At 50.4% G+C, this 27,534-nt stretch overlaps 2 protein-coding genes and 1 pseudogene across 2 annotated transcripts; all 3 read left to right on the top strand.

Moving 5' to 3' along the window:
• The first annotated feature begins 7,822 nt into the window (after nt 1-7,822).
• On the top strand, nt 7,823-9,080 carry LOC107278641 (ACT domain-containing protein ACR7). The gene is made up of 2 exons (XM_015794088.3): nt 7,823-7,959; nt 8,050-9,080. The coding sequence occupies exons 1-2, from the start codon at nt 7,885-7,887 to the stop codon at nt 8,272-8,274; spliced, it is 300 nt and encodes a 99-aa protein (XP_015649574.1). The 5' UTR covers nt 7,823-7,884; the 3' UTR covers nt 8,275-9,080.
• A 6,456-nt stretch (nt 9,081-15,536) lies between these two features.
• LOC4346029 (cytosolic sulfotransferase 5-like) lies at nt 15,537-16,710 on the top strand (annotated as a pseudogene).
• A 1,276-nt stretch (nt 16,711-17,986) lies between these two features.
• LOC4346028 (cytosolic sulfotransferase 5) lies at nt 17,987-19,227 on the top strand. Its single transcript, XM_015793746.3, has one exon. The coding sequence runs from the start codon at nt 18,048-18,050 to the stop codon at nt 19,044-19,046; it is 999 nt and encodes a 332-aa protein (XP_015649232.1). The 5' UTR covers nt 17,987-18,047; the 3' UTR covers nt 19,047-19,227.
• The last annotated feature ends 8,307 nt before the right edge of the window (nt 19,228-27,534 follow it).

Genomic DNA, 27,534 nt, shown 5'->3' with positions numbered 1-27,534 from the left:
TATTCATGTGCAATTGTTTTCTTAAAAACCACATCATTCTTGCATAACCGAAGTCAAAGTGGTCAGTAAATAATAGCAGCTCCTAATAGGACATGCATTTTGTTTATGTTCGTATACGTAGTAAGCCTGTTCCAATTATTAATAGACCACTGCCCTGTTTATGCTATTGTAACAAGCAAATGGTAAGTATCCAATTGGTGAAATTTTGGAAAAGATAGTTTTCTTTAGTTTCTAGCTTCTATGCTTATTAATTTCTAAATTCTACACCTACTAAATCTTAAAATGTGGTGCGAGAATTTTTTTTAAAAACCGAAGCCAGCTTAAGTTGGAATTATATTAAGGAGGAGAGAAAGTATTAACCTTAACAATATCACCAAGAAATGTGAAAGAAATCAGAGGAGGCGAGGAAAAAAAACACAAATTAGAACTACACACTAAACAAAAACTTAAGCGGATATTCTCGCGATGTCTTTTGCTCTACACATGCTACATAGCTTAATTTCGTCTTATATTTTGGTAAGTAGCTGCGACATGGTTTTTTCTTGACTTGGTGCAAGAATTTGGACGTTTCAGAAGTGTTGTATATTCTTAAATTTGTTGCGGCTATTTTTTTAATAAAAAACAGTAGAATAGGCTAGCTCCTAATTATTGCAGCTACCAAAAGCTCTTCAACCAGATTCTGTGACGGTGCCCATTAAATTAAACTTAACTAAATTAAGAAGAAGCAGGCATAGACGGGATCGAATTACAGGGATGCATGGGGGGCCAAAAGAGCAGATGGATGGGACGGAGTGAGCTACTACTACTAATCAACTTGAGGAGGGTAAAGGCAGCAATCGAGCGAAAGCCGAAAGCCGAAAGATCAGCAGCGGCCAGCAAGGCAGCACCAGCAGCAGCTGCTGCTAAAAGCCGGGAAGCGAGCAGCGCCTTCTCCTTCGAGGAGTCCAAGAAAGAGCCCAAAAGCCGCAACGGCAACGGCAAAACGCGATGAAACCAACGGTGCGCGCGCACGAGCGAGTCGTCCTGCATTTCTGATCTGCGCCGGCGCTGGAGGGGCTGGATCGACCTGCCGACACTTTACAGCGCATGCAGAGACGACGGCAGAAGCAGCCTCTTCGCATCGCTTGCTTTTCGCCAACAACCACGACGATGATAACAACAACATCAGCGGCTAGCAGCAACGTGTCAATTGTTTTTTTTCTTTAAAGAAACACAGTACAAACGAAGATGCTCATAACACACGTATATTCAATCTTGTAAACACACGTATACAAAATTATTGTTACGGAATTATGGACATGTTGTTTTCAGGGGGCAATCCCCTTCGGTTCGATCATGTCTGCACCGCTGCATCAATGAGATGGCGCTTTGGACGGAGAATCTGAAAATTGAGGGTCGGAATGTAATCTCTACTTGTAAAAACATCTTCTCCTCCCCTCTAAGATCTCTAAATATGATGTAATGAAACCTTTTCGTTTCTAATGTCATAACATGATTTACCCCCCCCCCCCCCTCCTTCTGGTGACTTAGTAAAAAAAAACATATGTATACCCTGCCTCTCTAGACACCTTCGAAAGATTTGGACCGGCACATTTAATCTATAGTGCTACAGCTTTCGTACTCGATCTACTAGGCACTTGGCTTCTCCATGATCACAAGGCATCATCGGTGCATCGCCATCAGAATCATCTCCGAATTGACCACCACTGCAGCGCATTAGGCACCATTCTCTACAGTGCACACGAAATCGACCACCACTACACCACCCTAAGAAAGAAAAGGAAAAAAGAAAACTCAAGTATGTATCATCTAATTAATGTGTGTAGGTGCATCCGTTCATGCATGTACAGTGCACGACGGCACACGGCATTATCAGAGAAATTATACGGGTGCAGTGCAGCAGAGATATGCAAAGTGTTACTGTCATATGATGGAGCTAGAGTATATGGGCCTGTTTGAGGAGCTTTAAATTCTGAGAAGTAGTTGTTTGTTAGTCAGCTTCTGAGAATCTGGAAAAGCTCTTAAACCCAGCTTCTCTAGCTTATGGCTTCTTAGTTTATTTTTCAAAATCTGTAACTATATATTCTCAGAAGCTGTGAACTGTTTGGGGCAGCATCTAGCAGAAGCCGCTTTTGAGAAAAGCTACAGCTGAGACATGCTCCCTCAAACAGGGCTATATATCGATGGAAGAAAGGGTCACGGGCACAAAATATAGGGTGATAGGCACGCACCACCGAATGGATGGACGGACGCGTGCGTGCGAGCGAGAGGCGGTCGCCCGTCCATCGGTTTCTCCGAGTTTGTTAATAGCAGCCGATCGACGAGACGACGACGCGCCAAAGGCCCAAACCGCATGTGACCCCTGGGGCACACACATGACACAAGGACGCGTGCTTGGTACGGTGAATTGGTGATCATCGCGTCGTCTCGTCATCAACTAACAAAAAACCTGGCATCACGTGACTGTGCGAAGCAACTTTTTGGGAGGATCACATTAGTTCTTTTTTTCTTTCTTGAAAGAAAAGAGGGGGTCATATGATTGAAGAACTGGAGCATTCGTTAATTTCGAAAGTGTGTAGAAGAACGCATATACATGAAATAATCGATCGTGTACGTGGCTGCACTGAATGTCTGCAGTTAATTTGCTGAGCCCACGGTCAAATTAACTCGCGAACACGCATGCGTGCGTGCACAATGTGCAGCTTATGCGCGCATTCATGGTGCTTGTGCATATTTCTGGGCGAGAGGAAGCAACGGTAATCAGTGTACGCGTGTGGTTCATGATGAGCCATGCACGCACGCACGCATTCATAGTCACAGTCCCACGCCGTCGGCCGCGCGCGCGTGCCGGCGGTTGTCGGTGGCGGGTGGGGAAGGGAAGGGAAGGCAACGTGACTGACGACCAAATCACCGAACGATGAGTCTTTTTTTTTCGCGAACGTAAAAGGATTACATGTCAATATATTAGCACCGAAAAATGAGTCACCAACCAAACAATTGGGGAGGATCGTACGGTCATTGCCGTTGTTGCCTCACACATGTGGAGGGAGGGGAAGTCGCAGCCACCATCACCCGGAAACACTAATGCGCGATCAATCGCTACCGCGATGGGGTAACGATCACCACCCCTCCCCCCCTCCCTCCCTCCACGTTTTCTTTTTTGGCACCGCATTACTTTTCTATTTTAGTAAATTTACACACCTAAAGTTTATACGCCTAAAGTTTATATACCCAAAATTTATAAATCAAAAGTTTATATATCCGATTCAAATTTAAATTTGAATTCAAATATTTTTTATAGTATTTCTATACATCTAAAGTTTATACACCTAAAGTTGTAGACCCAAAGTTTATAAATCAAAAGTTTATATACCCGACTTCAAATTTGAATCGGGTATATAAACTTTAGGTCTATAAATTTTAGGTGTATAAACTTTAGATGTATAGAAATACTATATATAAAAAAAAAATTTGAATTCAAATTCAAATTTGAATCGGATATATAAACTTTTGACTTATAAATTTTTGGTCTCTAAACTTTAGATGTGTAAACTTGAGGTGTATAAATTTACTAAAATAGGAAAGTAATGCGGTGCCAAAAATGAAAACCAGGTGGAGGGAGGGAGGGGGAGGAGGGGGGGGGCTACCGATCGCTACCAGATCGGTAGGGCGATCGATCGCCCATTAGAACTAGGAATAAGTCTATTTTTCCTCCCTCATCTATTGCCCTTGGTCGAAAAACATCCCTCAAACGCAAAACCGGATATAACACCTCCCCCATCTTCGAAAACCGGTGCAAATCGACTTCTTGAGTGGTTTTGAGTGGTTTAGGCTGATGTGGCAGGTTGACTTGATTCAAATGTGCTGATGTGGCAGCCAGGTCATCAAAGGGATTAAAAATAGAAGTGGGTCCCACGTGTAAGTGACAAATGCTAAAATAAAACAAATGGTGGGGCCCACTCGTCAGCCCCATTTTTTCTTATCTTCTTCCTCCCTCCTCTCTCTTTCTCGCAGCCGCACGCGCGGAGGCCAATTCGGCCGCGCGGCGGCGCCCTTCTCATCCCAGTGAGCTTCTCCTTCGCGCCCAGCCGGCCGCAGCCTCCCGGCGAGCTCCTCCAACACACGCGACTAGCCGTGGCCTCCCGGCGAGCTCCTCCCCCGTGCCCGGCTGGCCGCGGCCTGTCACGCCCAGAAATTTAGCCCAAATTTCCAGACTATTTTGTGTATTAAATCCCTGTCCAGGACCAGCCAGGGTACACAAAACGACAAGTAATATACAGTTCCAAACGTAAATAAAGCGTAAAATACTTACAAAAGAGGCACTTAGTCCTCGCACCGAAACGAAAACAGCAGCAGCGGAAAAAGGCGATCCTAGCGGGGCTTCAGCTCCACTCCACAGGCAAAACTCAACTGGGGTCTGAGCCTTGGTCCTCTAACTTCGTCTTCAGCTCAGAAGCACTACACTTCTGAAAAGGGGGAATAATAGCAAGACTGAGTACAACCACCGTACTCAGCAAGCCACACCAACGATGCAGACGTGCAAGGGGAACACAAGGACGGTTTGTGGCTATTTGCATAAAGGCGGTTGTAAAACATTTTATTGAGCAAAACAGTAAAACTGTTGAGTAATTAAAGTAACATTAAATCTCCACTGATCAACGCTACACCACGTTGAACAGGCCCAACCAACCCACCTAAACTACAGTGTATTAGGTCGATTTATTAAGTGTGAGACTAATCACGGTGAATCTGGTCGACCGCCCATAACCGCGGGCACGGCTATTCGAATAGTTTTACTCTGATCAGAGGTGTACAACTGTACCCACAAGACACAGCCCCACGACACGTTCCCGTGCGCCGACATGCCACCACGACATACCGGAAAGAGGCCGTGACAGGACCCTTCGCATAACCCCCTCTAACCGATCGCACCACACCTTAGGGTTCGCCCCCGTCCCCAGCAGGCAACGGGCAGCCCCCCTTTCGTGCCGCGGTGAATCCGGAAGCCGATCAACCGGACACCCCGGCCGACCCAACTCCATCACGCCCACCCTCGCCTGGGTACGTCGGCTAGAGAAAAGCTACACTACAAGCCCAGCCGTTGCCCACGCTGGCTTGTGGTAAGTACGATAAGTTCTTCCAGGGCATCCCGCGAACCGGTCCTTAACTGCCATGGGTGCGACCAGCAAAACCATGCACCCACAGCCCACCATTCAGTCGCATTTTAGTTGGATAATTACGACCATGAAGCATGGCCAGGTGTCTCGAGCACGCAGCTCACTCTGATACTAAAAAGGTCTAATACTGCAATTATCCCATCAACTGAGCTAGTGGTAATTAAGCATGGCTAAGCATATAGTTCTAGCTAGGTCACATAAGTAACATGAGCTAGTCGATTCATTACCCAAGGTTGACAAAGAACAGATATCAAGTAAACATGGCACAAGCGAGCAGATAGGTAAAACCCTGACCCCATGTAATTAGCAAAACATGCATATTTGTTTGCAAACAGTAAAACATTTGTAAATTGGGATCAACATGCTCAAGGGGAATGTGTGACTTGCCTTGCTTCTTCACTTGGATCTTCTGAACTCTTATCCTTGCGAACGCGATCTTCCGAAACGATGGGAACTACACGCTGGCATGCAAAACGAGGAAAAACTCTAATAAAAACCAAGAAAACAGTACATAAAAAGTAAACCAACATGTAGAGCTCAATTTTAGATGAATTTTGCAAGTTGAATGGCTCAATTCGTAATTCGAATGAATTAGATATGAATTTTAGAAGTTTTGGGCCATTTAAATGAATTTTTAGAATTAAACACGATTTATTGCGCAATTATTAAATATTTTCTCAAAGGAAATGGCATTCGCTGACGTCAGCAAGGGGCGCCGACGCCGACAGGTGGGCCCAACACGTCAGCGGGTCAAGGAGGTGCGGGCTTGGACCGGGTCCACCAAATGAGCGGGCCCCACGCGTCAGCGGGCAAAAGGATCTAGCCCACCGTGGACCGAGTCCACGGTAGAGGTGCAAGGCGGAGGGGTGGGTTGGCTCGCCGACCAACCCGACCAGACGGCGGCGCGCGGCCGGACGGCCACCGGCGGCGACACCGGCGGCGGCGCGGCGCGGCGCGACGGCGACACGCATGCGGCGGCCGGCGGGCAAAGAGAGAAAAAGAAAGGGAGGGGAGGAGGAGGGAGATGCTCACCGACGCGGGAAGGACGACGACGACAACGGTGATGGCGGCGTCGGCCCGACGAGCGAGGGGGCGGCCGGGGAGCGGCGAAAACGAGCGGAGGAGGCGAAAAGGGAGGCGGCGGAGCTCACCGAGGGGCATGGCGGCGAAGGAGGCGGCTGATGGGGCTCGAGCAGAGGGAGGCGGCAGCACTCCACGGGGCGAAGACGACGGCGGTGATTCGGCGGTCTCCAACGAAGGTGGAAGAGCGGCCGGGGTACCACGCGATGCAGCGAAGCCGACGGTGGTAGGGCGCGGCTTGGCAGTGGCTGGAGCGGCGAGGAGCGGCGGCCGGAGCTCGTCGGTGAGTGGTGGAGAGAGGGAGCGCGGTGGGGAGGTGGTTCCGGCGATGAAATGGGAAAACGGAGTGGGGCCGAGGTGCGGCAAGGCACGGCGAAGCCGGTGGTGCAAGCGCCGCGGCGCGGGGACGTCGACAGTGGCGGCAGCGGCCGGCTGGAGGGTCGCCGGCGATCGGCGGCGCTTGGGCTCGTGTGGGGAGAGCGGGAGAGAGCGCGGGGAGTGCGGGAAAGTTGGGGAAAAGGGAGAGGATGGCCGGGGGATTGTTTTTATAGGGGAGGGGAGGCGGGATCGAGCCCGGGAGAGGCGGAGTCGGGGCGGCAACCGCCGGTGGCGTGGGCGGCATCGTGGGGTGTGGGTGGCGGTTTTGGAGGGGAGAGGTGGGGGGAAACGGCGCGGACGTGGGCGGCGAGGTCCCACGGACGAGCGCGCGCGCGGGGTGGAGGAGGTGGGCGGAAACGGCCGCGTCGTGGGGCGGCTCGGGCGGCCATGGCAGCAACGGCAGCTGCCGGCCTGAGGTTGGGGATGACAGGTGGGGTCCACGGGTTCCATCTGTCGGAGAGAGAGGGAGGGAGAGGCCGGCTGGGGAGGCAAAACAGACTTGAGGGAGAGAGAGAGAGCCGAGCGGGCCGAGGGAGAAGGCCGGCCCGAGAGGGAGATAGGGGGGAATTGGGCCGAAAGGGGCCCAAAGAGAGGAGGGAGGATTTTATTTTTTTTCTTTTTATTTTAATTGATGCAATGATCTTTGTGCTATTAAAACTATTTCTCGAGCTCCGAAAATTCACGGAAAATTCCGGAGAGTACATTAGGGCACAAAGAATATTACAAAATATTTCCGGCCAATGATTTTTAAAGGAAAATTTCAAATTCTCCCATTATTTCACTTGATTAAATTGATTTAACTTTTATTTAATTTCTAGAAAATGTATTATTAATTGATTTTTATTCCCGAACGAAAATCGGGGCGTTGCCTCCCGGCGAGCTCCTCCCCCGCTCCCGGTCGGCTGCGACCTCCCGGCGAGCTCCTCCCTCGTGCCCGCCCGGCCACGACCTCCCGGCTGCAACGCCATCTTCTCCACGAGACCATGGAGCCCCGTTGCTCACGTCGCCCATCGGGGACGAAGATGGCCATGGAGCCCGTCGGTCCCGCCGCCCAGTGGCTCCTGCCGCTCCGCCGGGCTCCCGCGGTCTCGCCGCCTAGCGGCTCCTGCCGCCCCCGCCGCCCCGCCGCTCCCATCGCTCCGCCAGGCTCCCGCGGTCTCGCCGCCCCGTCGCTCCTGCCGCTCCCGCCGAGCTCCCGCCGTCCCGTCGCTCGCGCCATCTGGTCGGATGGGAGGTGGTTCATTCGTTCATGGACGTCTTCCATGTCACCGACCGCCTCGGTTGCAAGCTCACCAACGACAGCGTCATCACCTACATCGAGCAGGTTGGTGGGTTTTCTTGGTGGTTTCTTGATTCTGGCACGAGTGTTCGACGGAGTTGGGATTTTCTGATGGCATACATGGCTTCTTTGCAGTCTCTGGGGATGTGGAACGGGCCAACGCGGCCGATGGCGCTCGAGGGGTTGACGGCGCTGGAGCTGACAGGGGCCGACCGGACGGGGCTCATCTCGGAGGTGTTCGTCGTGCTCGCCGACATGGACTGTGGCGTTGTGGAGGGCCGCACGTGGACGCACCGCGTCCACCTCGGCTGCCTCATCTTCCTCCGCGACGAGGAAACCGACACCGAGAGGATGGCATGAATCGAGGCCGCCTCGGACACCTCCTCCGCGGCGACTCCAGCAGCGCCGGTGGCGGCGCTGTGGCCGCTGTCCCCACCCCCGCCGTCACGCACGCCGAGCGCCGCCTCCACGTTGGACAAAACCACCTCCGAAACCACCGAGGGAGATGATTTGCTCTGGTTTTTAGAGAAGAAGGAGGTGTTATACCCGGTTTGTTATACCCGGTTTTCCGATTGAGGGATGTTATTCACACAAGCGCAGGAGATGAGGGAGGTAAAATGGACCTATTCCTTAGAACTACCCACCATCACCGCCAATTCCACCGTGCGGCCGTGCCTGATCCACCAATCTTCGCTGCCTGACACGCCCATCGACGGCCCAGGCTGTCTGTCCGTCACTTCACATTCGGCCCAGTTTCTGTCACTCCCGTTCGGCTAAGCCCATGCAAAATGGCCCGGCGTTACAGGGGCCTAGTACGTGCTGATGACCAAGTAATTTGAGCCAGGGGTTTGCAGTATTGATGAACTCAAAAAAGGGCCTTAAATTCCATTACTCTATCCATTCAAAATGGTATAACAAAGCACAAGAGGATTAAGGTGCAATAGGGTAGGATGTCTTTGTGGTGTCTCTATACGGGTGAGTATACGCATGTGTATACGAGAGTCTTTGTCGCAAAGAGAAAAGTAAAATTATTGTTGCTACTTACCCTTGTCCCAAAATAAATGGATGCGTAGCATATAAAAAACAATATTGTGGAGAAAAACCAAAATGCTCCTAATTATTGGAAAGTTGTATTGGACCTCGTTCAGATGGGATGATATATCTGAGATATCTCCTGCTATCTAGTAGGTATTAGCTGATATCTAGATATCACGTGATATCTCTAAGGTATCATTTCGTCCAAACAAGATATCGCCCTATAACACTTTTATTTTTTTTTTCCTTTCGACCGTGATTAACGCTTCATGTGAGGAGGCCATGTGAGGTATGTCGCGGAAAGGCCGTGGGGAGCCAAGACCCAATCTCTCACGGCCTGCTAGCTGCCAGGCCCATCCAAACACTTGTATACCCCAGCTAGATACCTATTTAGAAAAAGAACGGAAAGGAAAAAGTCTACTTTAACTTTTTTAAAAGTACGCCGAATCTAATTCGTACCCTTTAAGCAGAAAACCGGGTAGGATGACTCCCTCAACTATTAAAACTGGTATAATTTGACTCCCTCAGCGATTTTGGAGGGCGGTTTCGTTGACGTGGCATTTTGACTTGGTCCAACCGGCTGACTCAGCATGTGGGACCCACATGTCAATGTCACATTTTCCTCTTCTCTATTTCTTTTCTCATTTTCCCCTCTTTTTCTCCATGGTGTTGGGCGGTGGCTGGCGGCGACGTCTTCTCTGCACCCGTGTCGCTGCCACTGGTGGAGTACGCCGAGCGCGCCACACGGGACGGCGTATCCGTGAATTTCAACGCACTGCAGCTCATCGGTGATGGCGGGAGAGGAGGTAACCTTCGTGTCGGAGTGAGGCGGCGCCGGGAGGGGGGGCGGGGGCTGTTCCTGTGTCGGCCGGGGTCCGAGCGGGCTGAGCCGCTGCCGACGGTGGGGAGACTGTTCCATGACCGCCCCTCGGCAGCTGCAGGGCGTTTGGGTGTACCGCACCACCGCTTCGTCTCCAAGCCAACCCGCCGCAGCTCCCCCTCTAGGCCAGGCCACCGCCACTCCGCTCAAGACCGGGGCAACGCTGCGCGTCAGGAGGTCTAGCCACCGCTTCGCCTCGAGGCCACAGCATCGATTCGCCTTGGGCCATGTCGTTGCTCCGCTTCCGAGCCAGGTTGCCGCCTGTCATGCCCAGAAATTCACGAACCATAATTTCTAAGCTGAATGTGCATTAAACCCCTGTCCAGGACCAGCCAGGGTACACAAACGACAATTGTTGACATACAGATCCACGTCTTACAAAAATATAAAAGATTACAGATGCAGCGGAAAAGATAAAAGCGAGATAAGCCTAAAGACTTGACTCCTGTAGCGGGGCGATTCCATTCCACAAGCATCCTTGACGGCAGCGACGAAACCAACTTCTTCGAGACATTTCCAACTGAGAAGAACTTCAACTCTGGTGTGGGGGAAAAGAGAGCAAGACTGAATACCACCCACTGTACTCAGCAAGTCGTACCGGAAGAGGAGGTATGATGCAGGATATATCCAAAGGAGGCTAAAGGTCCTTTTGCATAAAGCTAGCATTTAAAAGCAGTAGTTGAAAGCAGTAAAACAGTTGCAGTAATTAATCAATGTTAACCAATCAATGTCCAACGCTACACTACGTTGTAACAGGCCCAACCAACCACCTGAACTACACCAGTTCATTAGCTAACTAGGGGTGGGACTAATCACGGTGAATCTGGTCGACCGCCCATAACCGCGGGCACAGCTATTCGAATAGTTTTACTCTGATCAGAGGTGTACAATTGTACCCACAAGACACAGCCCCACGACACGTTTCCGTGCGCCGACATGCCACTACGACATACCGGAAAGAGGCCGTGACAGGACCCTTCGCATAACCCCCTCTAACCGATCGCACCACACCTCAGGGTTCGCCCCCGTTCCCAGCAGGCAACGGGCAGCCCCCCCTCGTGCCGCGGTGAATCCGGAAGCCGATCAACCGGACACCCCGGCCGACCCAACTCCATCACGCCCACCCTCGCCTGGGTACGTCGGCTAAAGGAAAGCTACACTACAAGCCCAGCCGTTGCCCACGCTGGCTTGTGGTAAGTACGGTAAGTTCTTCCAGGGCATCCCGCGAACCGGTCCTTAATCGCCATGGGCACGACTAGCAAAACCATGCACCCACAGCCCACCATGTAGTGTATTTTAATTAACCAACACCATTGCGGTGGCACTAATCCAAAGCTATGCCAATAATCAAAGTCTATGCTTTAATGTAATCCCCCTTTTGTGTACTAGTTGAACTAAGCATGGCTAAGCATTTCCTAAACCAACATCTAGTCATTTTAATACCCAAGTTATCAATGGCATAAGGTAAACAATATATGGCTGAGTAATAGGGCCCATCCCACATGATATTGTAAAATAGTGCAACATTTAATAGAAATGCGGGACATTTGTAAATTGGGTATAATATGATCAATTGTAATGCATGACTTGCCTTGCTCTTGCACTGATGAGACCACAACAACGTCTTCGAGGAATCGCGGATCGACGAAACGGCCGAAATCTATGCGACAAACAAAGCACACAAGCAAAACATGCTATAAGTCCACTGAAACAGGAAACAAAACCATTTTTAATGGATTCTATGCATTTTTATGAATTTACTGAGACTTGAATGGACTTAATCGGAGCTCGGATAAATTAGATATGAATTTTAGAAGATTATCTGTGTTTTTACTAATAAAGAAAAAGCCTTAATGTATTTATTGCGCAATATGTCCCAGGGCTGACGTCACCCAAGGGAGGGGGTGGTGCCGACATGCGGGCCCCACGGGCCAGCGGCACAAAGAGAGGGAGAGGGGGTGGTTGGCTGGCGGGCCCCACTGGCAGTGGCACAAGGCGGGAGGGCGCGTGGCTGGTGGCTCGGCTCGGCTTTAAAGCCTGCCGGCCAAGCGTGGCGAGCGGCGGCGGCACGCGCGGTCACCGGCTACGGCAACCGGCGGCAACCGATGGCAAGCGGCGGCGCGCGACGGCACCACCGCTAGCGGCGGCACCGCAGCGGCACGGCACCACGACGCGACGGCGGCGCGCAAGCGGTGAGCGGCGGTGAGAGAGGAGAGGAAGGGGAGGGCCTCACCGACGATGAACGAGGGGGGCGAGCAACGGACCTAGGGAACATGATGAGAGAGGTTAGAGGGAGAGAGGGAGTCCAGGGCGCATGGCATAGCCGGCCGGAGGCGATGGTAATGGAGATGCTCACCGGCGCTTGGGGAGAAGCGGGCTCCGGCGGTGGACTTCGACGGAGGAGGGATGGACTAGGTAGCCCTTGACCTCATGAGGCCAACGGCGGCAATGGAGTGGCGCGGCGACGGCACTAGCGACGGCTAGCGGCGGTTGGAGACAGCGGTAGGCGGCGGCGCGTGGGAGCGGCAGTATGGCAGCAACACGTGGCAAGTGAGCAGTGGCTGAGATAGCCCCCGTAGCGGCGAAGCTAGCGGCGGCGAGCGCACGCCGGCGCTTGGGGAGAAGCGGGCTCCGGCGGCGGACTTCGACAGAGGAGGGATGGACTAGGTAGCCCTTGACCTCACGAGGCCAACGGCGGCAATGGAGTGGCGCGGCGACGGCACTAGCGACGGCTAGCGGCGGTTGGAGATAGCGGTAGGCGGCGGCGCGTGGGAGCGGCAGTATGGCAGCAGCACGTGGCAAGCGAGCAGTGGCTGAGATAGCCCCCGCAGCGGCGAAGCTAGCGGCGGCGAGCGCACGGCGTGGTGATGGCTTTAGCAACGGCGGCGTGCGACCGGAGCTCGGCGGCGAGTGGCGGCACTAGCAGCGAACGGCGCGGCGGCGTTAGAGAGCGTGGGAGAGCGCGGCGAAAAGGGGAAATGGGAGAGGAGGACGTGTGGTTGCTTTTTATATGCGCGGGGAGGGCGGACACGGCTGGGAGGTGGCCGGATTTCTCGCCGACGTCGGGGATGGAGAGAGAGAGTGGGGGGATTCGAATTAAATCCCGCCCTTGCAGGCGCACGCGCGTGGGCGGGAGAAGGCGGGGCGTGGGGGCGGCGACGTGGGGGCGTGGAGCGCGGAGTGGGCGCGGGAGGAGCGGGGGAAGCGGTGGCGTGGGGAGGTGGGGGCGCCGGCAGTTGGAGCTCGGCTCCAATCGGCTGGAGGTAGGGGAAGGGCTGACAGGCGGGCCCCACCTGTCAGTGCCTGAGAGGGAGAGGGAGGCCGGGTGAACTTCAGGAGAGGGAGGGAGGAGCGGGCCGGCGCGGGAAGAAATGGGCCGGCGGCCCAAGAAGGAAAAAGGAGGGAAAAAGAAAACAGAAAAGGGAAAAAGGATTTTCTCAGGGATTAAATATTGCACTTTGCTTATTTTAATTGGTTAAAATTATTTCCAAGGCTTTGAAATTTTCACTAAAAATCCTGTTAGCATATTTTGACATGTAGAATCCAAGAAAAAATCCACATGCCGATTCCGATTATTATTTACATTTATTAATTTGATGAATTAGCTCTAGGTTAAATTAAATCATTTCTTCGGACGATTTATTTTATGAATTTTAAAGCAAGGAGGGGAACTTCAGGGCGTGACACCGCCGCTCTGTTTGATGGCGGGCCTGCTCCTCGTCCCTGCTCATCTGCAGCTGTACCTAGGTGGTCCAAGCTAGAGGGAGTCGGTGGCATGCCACCACCGCCGCTGCCTTCTCATCGTCGTCATCCTCGCCTCGAGCCTCGGCTTCGGGTCATCGGCGCGCTTGCTGCTGCCGCTGTTGTGGTCGTCGCCGCCGCCACCACCTACGAGGGAGATCGGCATCGCATCGCGGATGAGTGGTGAAAGCCTGAAAATGGGAGATGGGATTCGAGAGGCGAGGCGCACACCGGGAGGGTTCTTCTGCTTCCTAGTCTCTGCCTCCATCACCGTCTCCCGCAATGACGATCCTGTGATGTCCGTCCCATGTGGCGGTGCTCGGCGTACTCCACCAGTGGCAGTGGCACGGGAGGTCGGGCGCAGAAAAGACGTCGCTGCCAGGCGCTAGCCACCGTGCAACGCCCTGAAGAAAGAGAGGGGAAAACGAGAAAAGAAAGAGAGAAGAGGAAAATGTGACATTGACATGTGGGGTCCATATGCTGAGTCAGCCGGTTGGACCGGGTCAAAGCGCCACGTCAACAAAACCGTCCTTCAAAACCACTGAGGGAGTCAAATTATAATGGTTTTAATAGTTGAGGGAGTCATCCTACCCTGTTTTCTAATTAAAGGGTACTCCCTCCATTTCACAATGTAAATCATTCTACCATTTCCCATATTCGTATTGATGTTAATAAATCTATATAAATACACATGTCTAGATTCATTAACATCAATATAAATGTGGGAAATACTAGAATGACTTACATTGTGAAACAGATGAAGTACGAATTAGATTCGGCATACTTTAAGGGAGTTAAAGTGGACTTTTCCTTTCCGCTTTCTCCGATGGAGGATCTATCGCGACGCGAATTCTTCGCCCATCTCTTCGTGCCACACGTCGAAAAATTGAAGGACCAACGTTTGAACCAATCAGCAGGCGCTAGAAGCCCGAATTAAATTTGAAAATATACTTTGATTCGTTTATTTCTCAAAAATATTCGGAATGCAAATTTATTAGCAGAAATATACCGTCGATCTCACACAATTATTTCACGAAAGTGACGTGGGAGTGATGTTGTGAACAGTCTCGCGTGAGGAGAGCGCGAGACCGCACGGTATCGCATGATCATAGCACGAGACCGCTCGGTCTCGCACGACGAAATCGAGGACGTACACGGCGGCGGCGTCAGACCACGCGGTCTCGCGCGGCCAAACCGCGAGACCGAGCAGTCTCGCTCAGCGATAGCGACTGCCTCTGCCGATTGAATAAGGTTAATTAGTGATTAATTAATCGCTAATTGGAATAATTAATCACTAATTATTGTTAATTAATCATTAATTATGGTAATTAATGACTAATTAAGCAGCTCCGTTGGACATGACATTCGGTCTCGCTGATTTCTTATGCGAGACTGTTCGGTCTCGCTGCTTCATCACGCGATACCGTGCGGTCTCGTGCTCCTACTGTGTGACACTGGTATATTTTCGCTAAAAAGTATACATCACGAATATTTCTGCGAAAAAACCAAATCAATAGTATATTTTTAAATTTAATTCCTAGAAGCCCCAACTTTAGATTTTTAGATTTATGCACACGATGCACGAGTGCAATTACTATATTACGTTCAATCGAGAATAAGCGAAACTGTAGCACCAGATATGATTCTGTTATACCTTCATGGATAGTACGTGCTTAGGCTGAATGCTTGTGTTGAGAGCTCACTACTAGTTTCAAATTATCTATAGTCAATGTAATAGCCAATTCATACGATAGTTGCTTACTATACTATTAATATATGGTCCACATATCATACACCCATTGCGTCTTGGAGTCCGTGCTACAGCTGGCTACAGATCTGTAGCCCGCTACTTTTCTATATCTTCTTTTATCTCTTTAAAATATGTTTATAGCTGGCTTATAGCCTGCTATTGTACATGCTCTGATTGGTATATAGACACATGATGCTCCCATGCTTGTGCAGTTGTGTAAGCAGTCGATCGAGCAAAGCGTACGTGTAAGCAGCCATGGCTCAATTGGGTCAACTCGACGCCGAGAGCAACGTCGTCGTCGCCCCTACCGCTACCGGAGACGAGGGAGCCGACATCGTCCTCGCGTCGCTTCCGACTAGGGAAGGATGGTGGACGGCGTTCGTCCTCTACCACGGCTGCTGGATGACGCCGCAGGCCGCGACGAGCGTGTCGCTGGTGCGCGCCCAGTTCGCGCCGCGCCCCGACGACGTGCTCCTCGCCACCTACCCAAAGTGCGGCACCACCTGGCTCAAGGCGCTCTCCTTCGACATCGCCAACCGCTCCCGCCACCCCGTCGCCGGCGCCGGCGACCACCCGCTGCTCACGACCCACCCGCAGGACCTCGTGCCGTTCATCGAGACGCCATTCCGCCACCTCCACCCTCTCTCTGCCCTCGACGCGCTCCCGTCACCGAGGCTTCTCTCCACCCACCTGCCGCACCAGCTCCTCCCCCCGCGTGTCGCCGAGCTCGGCTGCCGCATCGTCTACCTCTGCCGGGAGCCCAAGGACGTCGTCGTCTCCACATGGCACTTCATGAACAAGGTAGGCAATGGCTTCTTCCTCGACCTCGACGAGGCCTTCGAGCTGTTCGTCGATGGCTGTTCCCTCTACGGGCCGATCTGGGATCACTGCCTACACGGTGCTCTTCCTCAAGTACGACGACATGATGGCCGACCCGGCCGGCCACGTCAAGAAACTCGCCGAGTTCCTCCGCGTCCCGTTCACTGACGAGGAGGTCGGCACCGGCGTCGTCGTGGAGGTTGTGAGGCTGTGCAGCTTCGAGAAGCTGAGCCGCCTGCCGGTGAACTTCTCCGGGGTGGTTGATCGGATCGGCGGACGACCGATGGAGAACTCGTCGTTTTTTAGGAAGGCGAAGGTTGGAGACTGGAAGAACAACTTGACTCAAGAGATGGCGCAGAAGCTTGATGCCGTTATTGCGGAGAAGCTGAAAGGATCTGGTCTCACCTTCTGAGTATGGGGATTCGTGCTTGCTTTTTATGCATGCATTGCTCCTGTAAAAGTAGAACAGTAATCTTCAGCTGTAACTGAGTTGTGTCCAATTATGTACGTGCACGCTCGTACAGGAGTTGGAAACCATGTACTGTGTATTGATTTCCTCGTGGACACATTTTATCCCTTCCTCCCCATTTATTCCTTTCTCTTTTGTATTCCTATTCCTCCTCGCATTCTTGGCAACGGTGGCGGGCACTCCCGCCCATCCACGGGAAAACGGCAGCGGCCTCGTGACAATGAAGGAGAAGAGGATGGAACCAACGAGTTTGATGAGTTCGCCAGCCCGTCCGCGGGAATGAAAACCGCTTGGAGAAAAATATGACCTGCTCGGAAGTTCTATATGCAGGTGATAGGAATCGGATGGATGAGATTGCCATGCATTCTTTTGATCACACCATGATTGATGCACAAATCCATATGAACAATTCAAGGCAGAGGGGAAATAGGGAGCAAATTAACATCGATCACTATATTCATTGATGGTACGTTGAAACGTACCGATACTTTGCTAACATATACTCCATATGTTCCATAATATAAAGGATTTTAAAGAGATATGACACATTGTAATAGGGAGTAGCTATATTTATGGCGCCATATTTTAACAAAAAAATAGTCAGTATGTATTTACATTGTAAGTTTATAAATTACATATGTAATTTTAGTGTATTTACAATGTAAGTCTCAAAATTACATATGTAATTTTAGTGTATTTACAATATAAGTCTCAAAATTATATATGTAAGTCCCAAAATTACATAAGTAAATTAAGAAATTACATATATGTAACTAGTATATAATCATCACTCATCATTATGTATGTGTGGAAATAATCTTCTTCTGCCTCACGGAAGCACAGTTGGGAGGCCTCAGGCCTGTGCTGTTGTGTGGCATAGGCATGCATGCAAACCGACTGTAATCAATGGAATTTTACGGTGCCATAAATTTAGCAAATCTGTTGTAATATTATAAATCTAGACAGTGGTATCATATCTCTTTAAAATCTCTTATATTTTAGGACAAAGTGAGTGCTTTAAAAAAACAGAGGGAGCTAGCTACCCTATATAAAATATTCATGCACACGATGCACGAGTGCAATTACTTATTACATTCAATCGAGAATAACCGAAATTGTACCACCATGATATGATTCTTAATTTTATAGCTTCATCGATACGTGTTTTAGGCTGGATATGCTTGTGTTGATTGGTAAAGACACAGGATAATATATATATATATATATATATATATATATATATATATAATATATATATATATATATATATATATATATATATATATATATATATATATATATATATATATATATATATATATATATATATATATATATATATATATATATGCTTCCTGCTTCATGCTTGTGCAGTTGTGTTATTTGTTGCTCCAAACCACTAAGCTCACTCGTGTCAGCCGAGCAAAACTTAAGCAGCCATGGCTGAAGGTCGTCAGCTCGAAGCCCAGAGCGTCGTCGTCCCTACAGCCACCGGAGACAAGGGAGACGACATCCTCTCGTCGCTTCCGACGAGGGAAGGATGGTGGACGACGTTCGTCCTCTACGACGGCTGCTGGATGGACCGGCAGGCAGCGATGAGCGTGTCGCTGGTTCGTGCCCAGTTCGTGCCACGCGACGACGACGTGCTCCTCGCCACCTACCCAAAGTGCGGCACCACCTGGCTCAAGGCGCTCTCCTTCGCCATCGCCAACCGCCACCGCCACCCCGTCGTCAGTGCCGGCCACCACCCCTTGCTCACCCAAAGCCCGCATGACCTCGTGCCGTTCATCGAGCTGCCCTTCCGCCATATCCACCCGCTCGCGGCGGCCCTCGATGCGATCCCCTCCCCGAGGCTGCTGGGCACCCATATGCCGCACCATCTGCTTCCCCCGCGCATCGGTTGCCGCATCGTCTACCTGTGTCGAGAGCCCAAGGACGTCGTCATCTCCACGTGGCACTTCATGAACAAGGTAATAGAAGGATTCTCCATTGATTTCGACAAGGCCTTCGAGCTGTTTGTCGATGGGTGCTCCCCCTTCGGGCCGATCTGGAACCACTACCTAGGTTACTGGAACAAGCACGTCGAGGAGCCCGACAGAGTTCTCTTCCTCAAGTACGACGACATGATGGCCGACCCGGCCGGCCACGTCAAGAAGCTCGCCGAGTTCCTCCGCGTCCCGTTCACCGACGATGAGGTCGACGCCGGCGTCGTCGAGGAGGTGGTGAGGCTGTGCAGCTTCGAGAAGCTGAGCCGCCTACCGGTGAACTCCTCTGTGGTGGCTGGTCGGGTCGGCGTCGACGAGCGGCCAATGAAGAACTCGGTGTTTTTTAGGAAGGGTAAAGTGCGGGACTGGAAGAACTACTTGACCGAAGAGATGGCCAAGAAATTAGATGCCGCTATCGAGGAGAAGCTGAAAGGATCTGGTCTCACCTTATGATTAGCTTAATCTAATATCGTTATGTTGTTTCTTTTAATGTATGCTCTCGGTGTGTCTTGTGTACAAGTACAATAATCTTCACAATGCCTTGTAATTATGCTATGTCCAATTGTATGCACCATTGTACAAGAGTTGGAAATATTATATTCCTGCAATAAAATGTGATCTTTCTTTGTGTTCTTTTTGTAGGAAACCTCAAAAAAGGGCATGAGCTCTCACAATTTCACTATGTAAGAAGAGAGTTGATCCAGTTTATGAGGAAAACCGGATCTAAAACTCTTACAACAACACGGTTTTATAAGGAAAACTGGCGAAAACTCTGACATTGTCATAGTAAGCTATCCACATGGACCAAACAAACTAAGCTTAAGACCAACTATCTAACAAGGGAAATTCCTAAGATGAAGCTTCAAAATGAACCAAGTCCATAGGACAACAACAACGTCCGATCCATAAAGAATCTAAGGTTCTCACGCGGAGAGAGACCCCTAAGCTAGAGGAAGGCCCTATAGCAACGCTTCCAAGAAAGTGAACGGTTCCCAAGAGCATCATAGTCGCTAGCTCTGGCAAGCCGAGCAAGGCTTTCGCCCCAGGATTACATCCAACCACCAAAACCACGAGGAAAGCTACACAATATCGTCTGCACACCTAAAACCACCTTCACAGCCAATGTCCTTGCCTCGAAGTCCAAACACCGCAAAGCCATAGCTAGCCACCACACCACAGAACAATGCTCCTCACGATTGGAAGGGGAGGAGCCTTATGCACAAGCGGTCTGGGCACAAGCGGCAACGCTTGGCCCGACACCAAGCACCGACCGGCCAGCCATGCTGCCACCTGTACCTGCACCGCATGGAGGACGACCGGGCATAGTTGGAAATATCGGCAGAGAGATGACAACACCGCCAGACAGCCACGCTCCCGAGCGACCATTTTGTTGCCACCGCCTCAAGGGATCTAGGCCTCTTGCGTCGGATCCTCGCTGGGGGAACACCAGATCTGGACGTTGGGGTGCTAGATTCAGCTGCCCCCCTCGCCGCTGCCTGCCGGTCCGCTGCCAAACGCACTGTCGAGCTCTTGCTCTCCTTCACCTACCCCGCCGCTAGCAAGTCTCGCCACTGGAACCGGTCGGGATGTCTGGATCTGGCCGGTGCAGCGCTCCCCCCGCTGCATCGATGCCCCTCACGCTGTCACGTCATTTAGGGAGAAAGAGAACCCCACCACCGCCGTCCTTGCAGCCTGCCGGTAAGCCAACCTGTTTAGGCGGCGGCGAGGTGGGCGTGAGGAGGGAGGGGAGCGGTGGCTGGTGGATGGGCGCAGTTCGCGTCGCCCCTAGGACTGGAGCGACCCGGACGGGAGACTGGACTAGCGAGCTAGGACGACGGCGCTTGGTGTGGTGCGTTCTTTCGCCATCTGGACGGCCGGTGGTGGCTGGAGATAGGAGGCAGCGTCCCGGAACAAATGTCAGCCACTATCTGCCAGACCTTTCAGGGCTCTAACTCCAGCTTACCGTGCAGTAGAATGAACGTCAGTTCTTGGTCCTTCTTCATACTTCCAAGCTGCATAAACGTCACAAATAGAACAGCACACTTGTTATTTTCGTACTACAGTCACAGTTTTGTGTTAGTGCAACAACTATGTCAGCCAATTGAGCTGACAAATGAAGCATACAAAATAGTGTGTAAGCTCATTAAAGAGGGGATATTTTCTGTTAAATACTTTTACAGAGCTGAGCCATCAAGTTGCAAAACAATGGGTTCCAATTCAAAAGGGATCTGGAAATATAAAATTTCAGCAGGGATCAAAGTTCTCATTTGGTTACTTATGAAAAGTAGCATCTTGACAAAAGATAACCTCTTGAGAAGAAGATGGAAAAAGCAAAGAACAAAAAAGTGCTAGCTTTTGTTCCGCGGATGAAACTGTTATACACATGTTTGTGAAATGCCAACTTGCTAATTTCTTATGGAATGGCATGTATAGATGGCCGAATAGGTCGCCCGGTCTGGGCCGAGGTTAGTCGGGCTGGCACAACATGCCGGGATGCGTCGTGCTAGCCCACGGGCTGCACACATGGCCCAATAAGACTCGGGTCGTGCCGGGTCGGCCCGAAGACATGGCAGCCGATTGTGCTTCTCCATAGAATAAGTATATTTTTTCTCCATCAACTCTTTGGGCTGTGTCTTATATAGCTGAAAATAAGTCCATTTTATATCCCTCATCTCTTTGGGCCTTTGCCTTATATGATTCATTAAGTCTATTTTGGATCCCTCAACTATTTTCTTCTATTGTGCCGGACCGGACCGGCCCACCGTGCCAAAGCATTGGCCCAGGCACGACACAACTGTCAGGCCGGACCGTGCCGTGCTTGAGCCGGGCCATCGGGTGGGCCTTATGGCCATCAATAATGGCATGTACTTTAATTTGAAGAAAATGAGGTCGGCTGGTGACGGCAGCTTCAACAGCGGCGAGCTGAGAACGCCCATGGGTGGCTGACTTGGCTGGTTCTCGTGGCCGATTGGAGTTGATGGAAGGGGTAGAAAGAAATCGTGGCGGAGTGGCAAGGTTTGAATTTTACAAAATTTCAGTAGCACACACCCGATATTGTTAATAGCAATGACATTTTTTAAAAAAATCGGTAAATTTGTAATGGCATGGATCTAATTAACTATATTTTTATGCCGAATTTTAGTTATTTCTAAATTATATTTCTACTTGAACTCTTTTTTATCTTTTTGTCCGATGAATGTGAGAAAATTAATCTAACCTCCATAGTAAACATGGTGCCTCATTTCAAGAGGGAATGCGGTGCCTAATTGCAAGGTTGTTTTAATATAATAGATAGATGAATAATATCCATCATATCTTTGGTTGATGGTTACATAGCTTCAATAAGAATGATACGAAATTGGTGGTGATTGGGATAGCTCTGCTATCACTAGAAGAGATACCATCATCTCAATCGGGCGGTAAACCCCATCTCAATCGGGCACGGCGTCCGTCACAGGCTAGAAGTCACAGATGTGAAGAGTTATTTCAATCGGGCAAACGGCCGTCACGGATAAATCTATCTCAATCGGGCCCTAATTAAAGGGCGTCACCGATAGCTTTGACCCAGACGACCAGTCAAACTATAGCCCGTCACGGATGAACAACTACGCCCGTCACAGATGACCCTTATCTTTACCCACGCGGGGATGAATCTATCTCAATCGGGCCCTAATTAAAGGGCGTCACCGATAGCTTTGACCCAGACGACCAGTCAAACTATAGCTCGTCACGGATGAACAACTACGCCCGTCACAGATGACCCTTATCTTTACCCACGTGGGGATGAATCTATCTCAATCGGGCCCTAATTAAAGGGCGTCACCGATAGCTTTGACCCAGACGACCAGTCAAACTATAGCCCGTCACGGATGAACAACTACGCCCGTCACAGATGGCCCTTATCTTTACCCACGCGGGAAGTTCAAACTTCCCGGTCGGTCACCCACTATAGCCCGTCACGGATGAACAACTACGCCCGTCACAGATGATCCTTATCTTTAGGTCAAGCACGCTTAACATTAAAGTTCTTTAGAGATTAGCTTCCAGAAAAGTAGTTATAACTTGTTGGTATAAGTATTCTATTAATCCTATTAAGCCCTAGGCCAGGATGTCAAATTGGGGTTATTAAATGATTTCAAATGGAAAAGTCACCAAAACCAAAGTTGTAGAACTCATCGAGGTGCAAAATTTTTATTTTGGTCATTTCTCCATCTGACGCTATTTAAACAATTTGAAATTTGAAATTCAAAGTTTGAAAAGTTCAAATAGAATTTTAGATCAGTGAACGACTTCAACTGAAAAAGTCATCAACAACAAAGTTGTATAACTCATCAAGATCTATAATTTTTATTTTGGTCATTTTTCTATATAACATTTTTTGAACCGTTTGAATTTGAATTTGAAAATATGACAACTTCAAACAACATTTTCAAATACTAAATGATATCAACTGAAAAAGTCATCAACAACAAAGTTGAATAACTCATCAAGATCTAAAACTTTTATTTTGGTCATTTCTTCATACGACAAAGTGATAGTAACATTGTTCACAAAATTGATATATCTCTTATCTGGTTTTATAAACTACAACATTGTTCACAAAGAACGAGGAACGACGCTGACCCCAGATCGTTTCGTCGGTGTTATCGACATCGGTTCTTCCGAACCGTCAGTCCTGCATCTACTCGAGGACTACGACTCCTCGTCAACAAGTACGCCACGTGAGGTATTGGCTATCGACGGGACAGGCACATCGGCACGCGCTAATACCGGGGCGGAAAATCAGACGTCTACACCGGCTCAGCACATCAGGACCCTCAACGCAATACTGAGGGAGACCCCTTATGACCCCGTTCTACACGATGACCTCGCACAATGGACGGAACGGTTACGGGAGTCAGTGACCAACCTCAGCAACGAGTTCGAACAGGCCGCCGCTGCAACCCACCCGGAACAGCAACCAACTACTGGTGCCAATGGCGAAAACCCCGAACAGCGGGAATCACCCCATCGAGCCAGCCCTCCACCTCGCGGCACCAGCGATCTCCGCGATCACCTAAACGGTCGCCGAGAAGCTCGTCGCACATGGGAAAACGAGAACCGTTCCCGGCATCACGTTTCTTCACGACATCACGACAATGAAGAACGAGGAGGCCGCTCGAACGAAGACCAAGACCGTGATCACCGCCACAACCGTCATATTCGCGACGATCGTGAGCGACGGACGCCGGGCGATACCAGTCGAGGACGCCGCCATCATGACGAAGACGACAGAGAACGGCGCCGGGACAACAACGGAGGGCGACGACAGGATTCTCGAGAACCCAGCCGGCATTCTCGTAATCCTACACCGGAACCAAGCGACCCATCGTCGTCCTTATCTTCTTCCTCCTCCTCATCGTCAGACAGACATCCACGAAGGACATACGATCGCCGACAACCCACCGCCCCTAGTGCTGGGTGTAGGGCTTTCGGTCGTTCGTTGCGCGATGTCCGATGGCCTGAGAGGTTCCGACCGGGGGCAATAGAAAAGTACGATGGGAGCACTGACCCAGAAGAATTTCTTCAAGTCTACTCCATAGTACTCTATGCTGCCAGAGCGGACGACAACGCGTTGGCGAATTATTTGCCAACTGCGTTAAAAGGCTCTGCGCGTTCATGGTTGATGCACCTTCCGCCCTACTTGATTTCTTCGTGGGCAGACCTATGGCAGCTGTTCGTCGCCAACTTCCAGGGAACCTACAAACGCCACGCGATCGAAGACGACTTACACGCATTGGCACAGAGCTCGGGTGAATCCTTGAGGGAATATGTTCGGCGCTTTAATGAGTGCAGAAATACAATCCCCGAAATCACCGATGCTTCTGTAATTCGCGCCTTCAAGTCCGGTGTTAGAGATCGCTACACTACCCAGGAGTTAGCAACGAGACGCATCACAACTATTGGAGACTGTTCGAGATTGTTGACTGACGTGCCCACGTTGACGATGCACTTAGACGCAAGAACGACAAGCCGAAGACCGAGGGCGAGAAGAAATCAGCCACGGACACACCTGAGTCAAGCAAAAAGAAAAATCGCAAGAACGCGAAAAGGAAAGCTCAAGCAGAAGTACTCGCAGCAGAATATGCTAACCCTCCCAAGCGCCCAAACCCACAAGGTAGTGACGCAAGGAAAGCATGGTTCCCATACACAAGTCGAACAGACATTCTTTGGAAGACTGCCTTGTTTCCAAAAAATCGCTCGAGAAGCACATGACATCGGAACAAGGCAAACGAGTACGCGTGGTCGAGAAGGATACGGAGATGACCGCTCAGGAGTCGGACCCAGCGTATCCAGACTCTAACCTCCACGTCTCACACATTTTCGGAGGCTCTACAGCGTACTCCTCCAAGCGAGAGTATAAGAAAGTGGAGCGAGAAGTCTGCTCGACGTGGCAGGGGGCTGCACCCAAGATGAAGTGGTCTGAACAGAAGATACAATTTTCGGAAGATGACCATCCCAAGACCGCCGTTATCCCAGGACGCTATCCGATCGTGGTCGAACCCACTATTCGGAACATCAAGGTCGCGCGGGTTCTCATCGACGGTGGCAGCTCAATCAATCTCCTCTTCGCCAGCACATTGGACGCCATGGGAATACCACGAAGCGAGTTGACAGCCACCGATCAACCCTTCCATGGAATTACTCCCCAGTCTTCGTCCAAACCAATGGGAAAAATCACGCTGCCTGTGACTTTCGGCCAAGCAAACAACTTCCGGACAGAGTAGTTCAACTTTGATGTCGCTGAATTCGATACAGCGTATAGCACCATCATCGGGAGAACTGCACTTGCGAAGTTCATGGCCGCATCTCACTACGCGTATTAAGTGCTCAAGATGCCAGGGCCGAAGGGAACAATCACCATCCAAGGGAACGCAAAGCTGGCGGTACAATGTGACAAGCGGAGCCTCGACATGGTCGAGCAAACGCCAAGTACACCCGCCACAACCGAGCCACCCAAGAAAATGAGCAAGACAAACAAGACGCTGAAACCGGACGGCGCAATCAAGACTGTTCCTCTCTCTAGTGCCAACCCCGACAAGACCATCAAGATCGGGGCATCACTAAACGAGAAATAGGAACTCACGCTCATCACCTTCCTCCGCGACAATGCTGACGTGTTCGCTTGGCAGCCGTCTGACATGCCGGGCGTCCCCAGGGAGGTGATCGAGCACAAACTCATGGTGCGACCCGATGCCAAGCCAGTAAAGCAAAGACTGCGGAGATTTGCACCAGACCGAAGACAAGCCATACGAGAAGAGCTCGACAAACTTCTCAAAGCTGGCTTTATCAGAGAAGTACTTCATCCAGAGTGGCTAGCCAACCCAGTCATGGTGCGGAAGGCCAACGGGAAATGGAGAATGTGTGTCGACTTCACCGACCTCAACAAGGCGTGCCCCAAGGATCACTTCCCTCTTCCTTGAATAGACCAACTGGTGGACTCAACAGCCGGCTGTGAGATGCTGAGCTTCCTCGACGCTTACTCCGGCTACCACCAAATCAGCATGGCGAGAGAGGACGAAGAGAAGACATCATTCATCACGCCGTTCGGGGTATTTTTCTACGTTAAGATGCCATTTGGACTCATAACCGCTGGGAACACTTTCCAGCGCACGGTCCAGGGCGCACTTAGTGACCAGCTCGGCAACAACGTCGAGGCATATGTCGACGACATTGTTGTCAAGACCAAGAAAAGCGACTCATTGATTGACGATCTACGGGAAACGTTCGACAACCTCCGACGATATCACCTCATGCTCAATCCAGAGAAGTGCACCTGCGGAGTACCGTCGGGCAAGCTACTCGGCTTCCTCATCTCTGGCAGAGGAATAGAAGCGAATCCCGAGAAGATCAAGGCAATCGAGAACATGAAGTCGCCCACAAGACTCAAGGAAGTACAAAAGCTAATCAGATGCACGGCAGCACTAAGCAGATTCGTCGCTAGGATGGGAGAACGAGGACAACCCTTCTTCGCTTTGCTGAAGAAGCAAGATAAATTTGTATGGACACAGGAAGCCGAAGAGGCATTTATTGCACTCAAGCGCTACCTATCAGATCCCCCTGTACTCGTTGCTCCCCAACCTAATGAAGAATTATTCATTTATATTGCCGCCACGCCATACTCCGTCAACACTGTAATTGTCGTCGAGAGAGAGAATGTCCAATGACCAGTATATTATGCCAGCGAAGCTCTCCACGACGCAAAACCAGATATCCACAGATCCAAAAACTGCTCTACGCAGTAATCATGACATCAAGAAAGCTACGACACTACTTCCAAGCCCACAGAGTCACAGTTGTCTCCTCCTTCCCCCTCGGTGAAGTCGTGAGAAACAAAGACGTTGTCGGCCGCATTGCGAAATGGGTAGTCGAGCTAAGTCAGTTTGATGTCCACTTTGTACCACGAACAGCCATCTAGTAGGAAATCGTCCATCTATGACGTTTTGCTCATGACGTTGTATAATTTCGTCATTGAATACAACATATCTATGACGAAATTTCATGTTTCGTCATGGATCACTCATGGCGGAGGGTAGACATCGAAACTCCATGACGAAATTTAAAATGGTGTCATAAAACAATAGATAATTTCGTCACAAAATGGTGCGCACCATTCATGTAACACACTTATGACGCTCCTTTATTAATACAATATGCTGAAATATATTTCGTCAGTTGTAAGTAAATCTCTATTCTGCTGTTGTTGGTCCCACCTTGCATATGTGGCTATCTAGGTTGTCACTGGACCCCACATTGTATACGTGGCTATCCAGATTGTTATTGGACCCCACATTGTATATGCAGCACAGGTGCGTTTTCGGGCCAGCAGATGCTTTGTGCAGTCCACGTGAATTTGTGCAGCCCATGTGTCAATCTGTGCAGCCCATGTGAACTTTTTTTT

The sequence above is a fragment of the Oryza sativa genome, chromosome 8 (assembly GCF_034140825.1).
Source record: "Oryza sativa Japonica Group chromosome 8, ASM3414082v1".
NCBI lineage: Eukaryota > Viridiplantae > Streptophyta > Magnoliopsida > Poales > Poaceae > Oryza > Oryza sativa.
The sequence above is the reverse complement of the archived record's forward strand: the minus strand, read 5'-3'. Positions and strand labels throughout refer to the sequence as shown.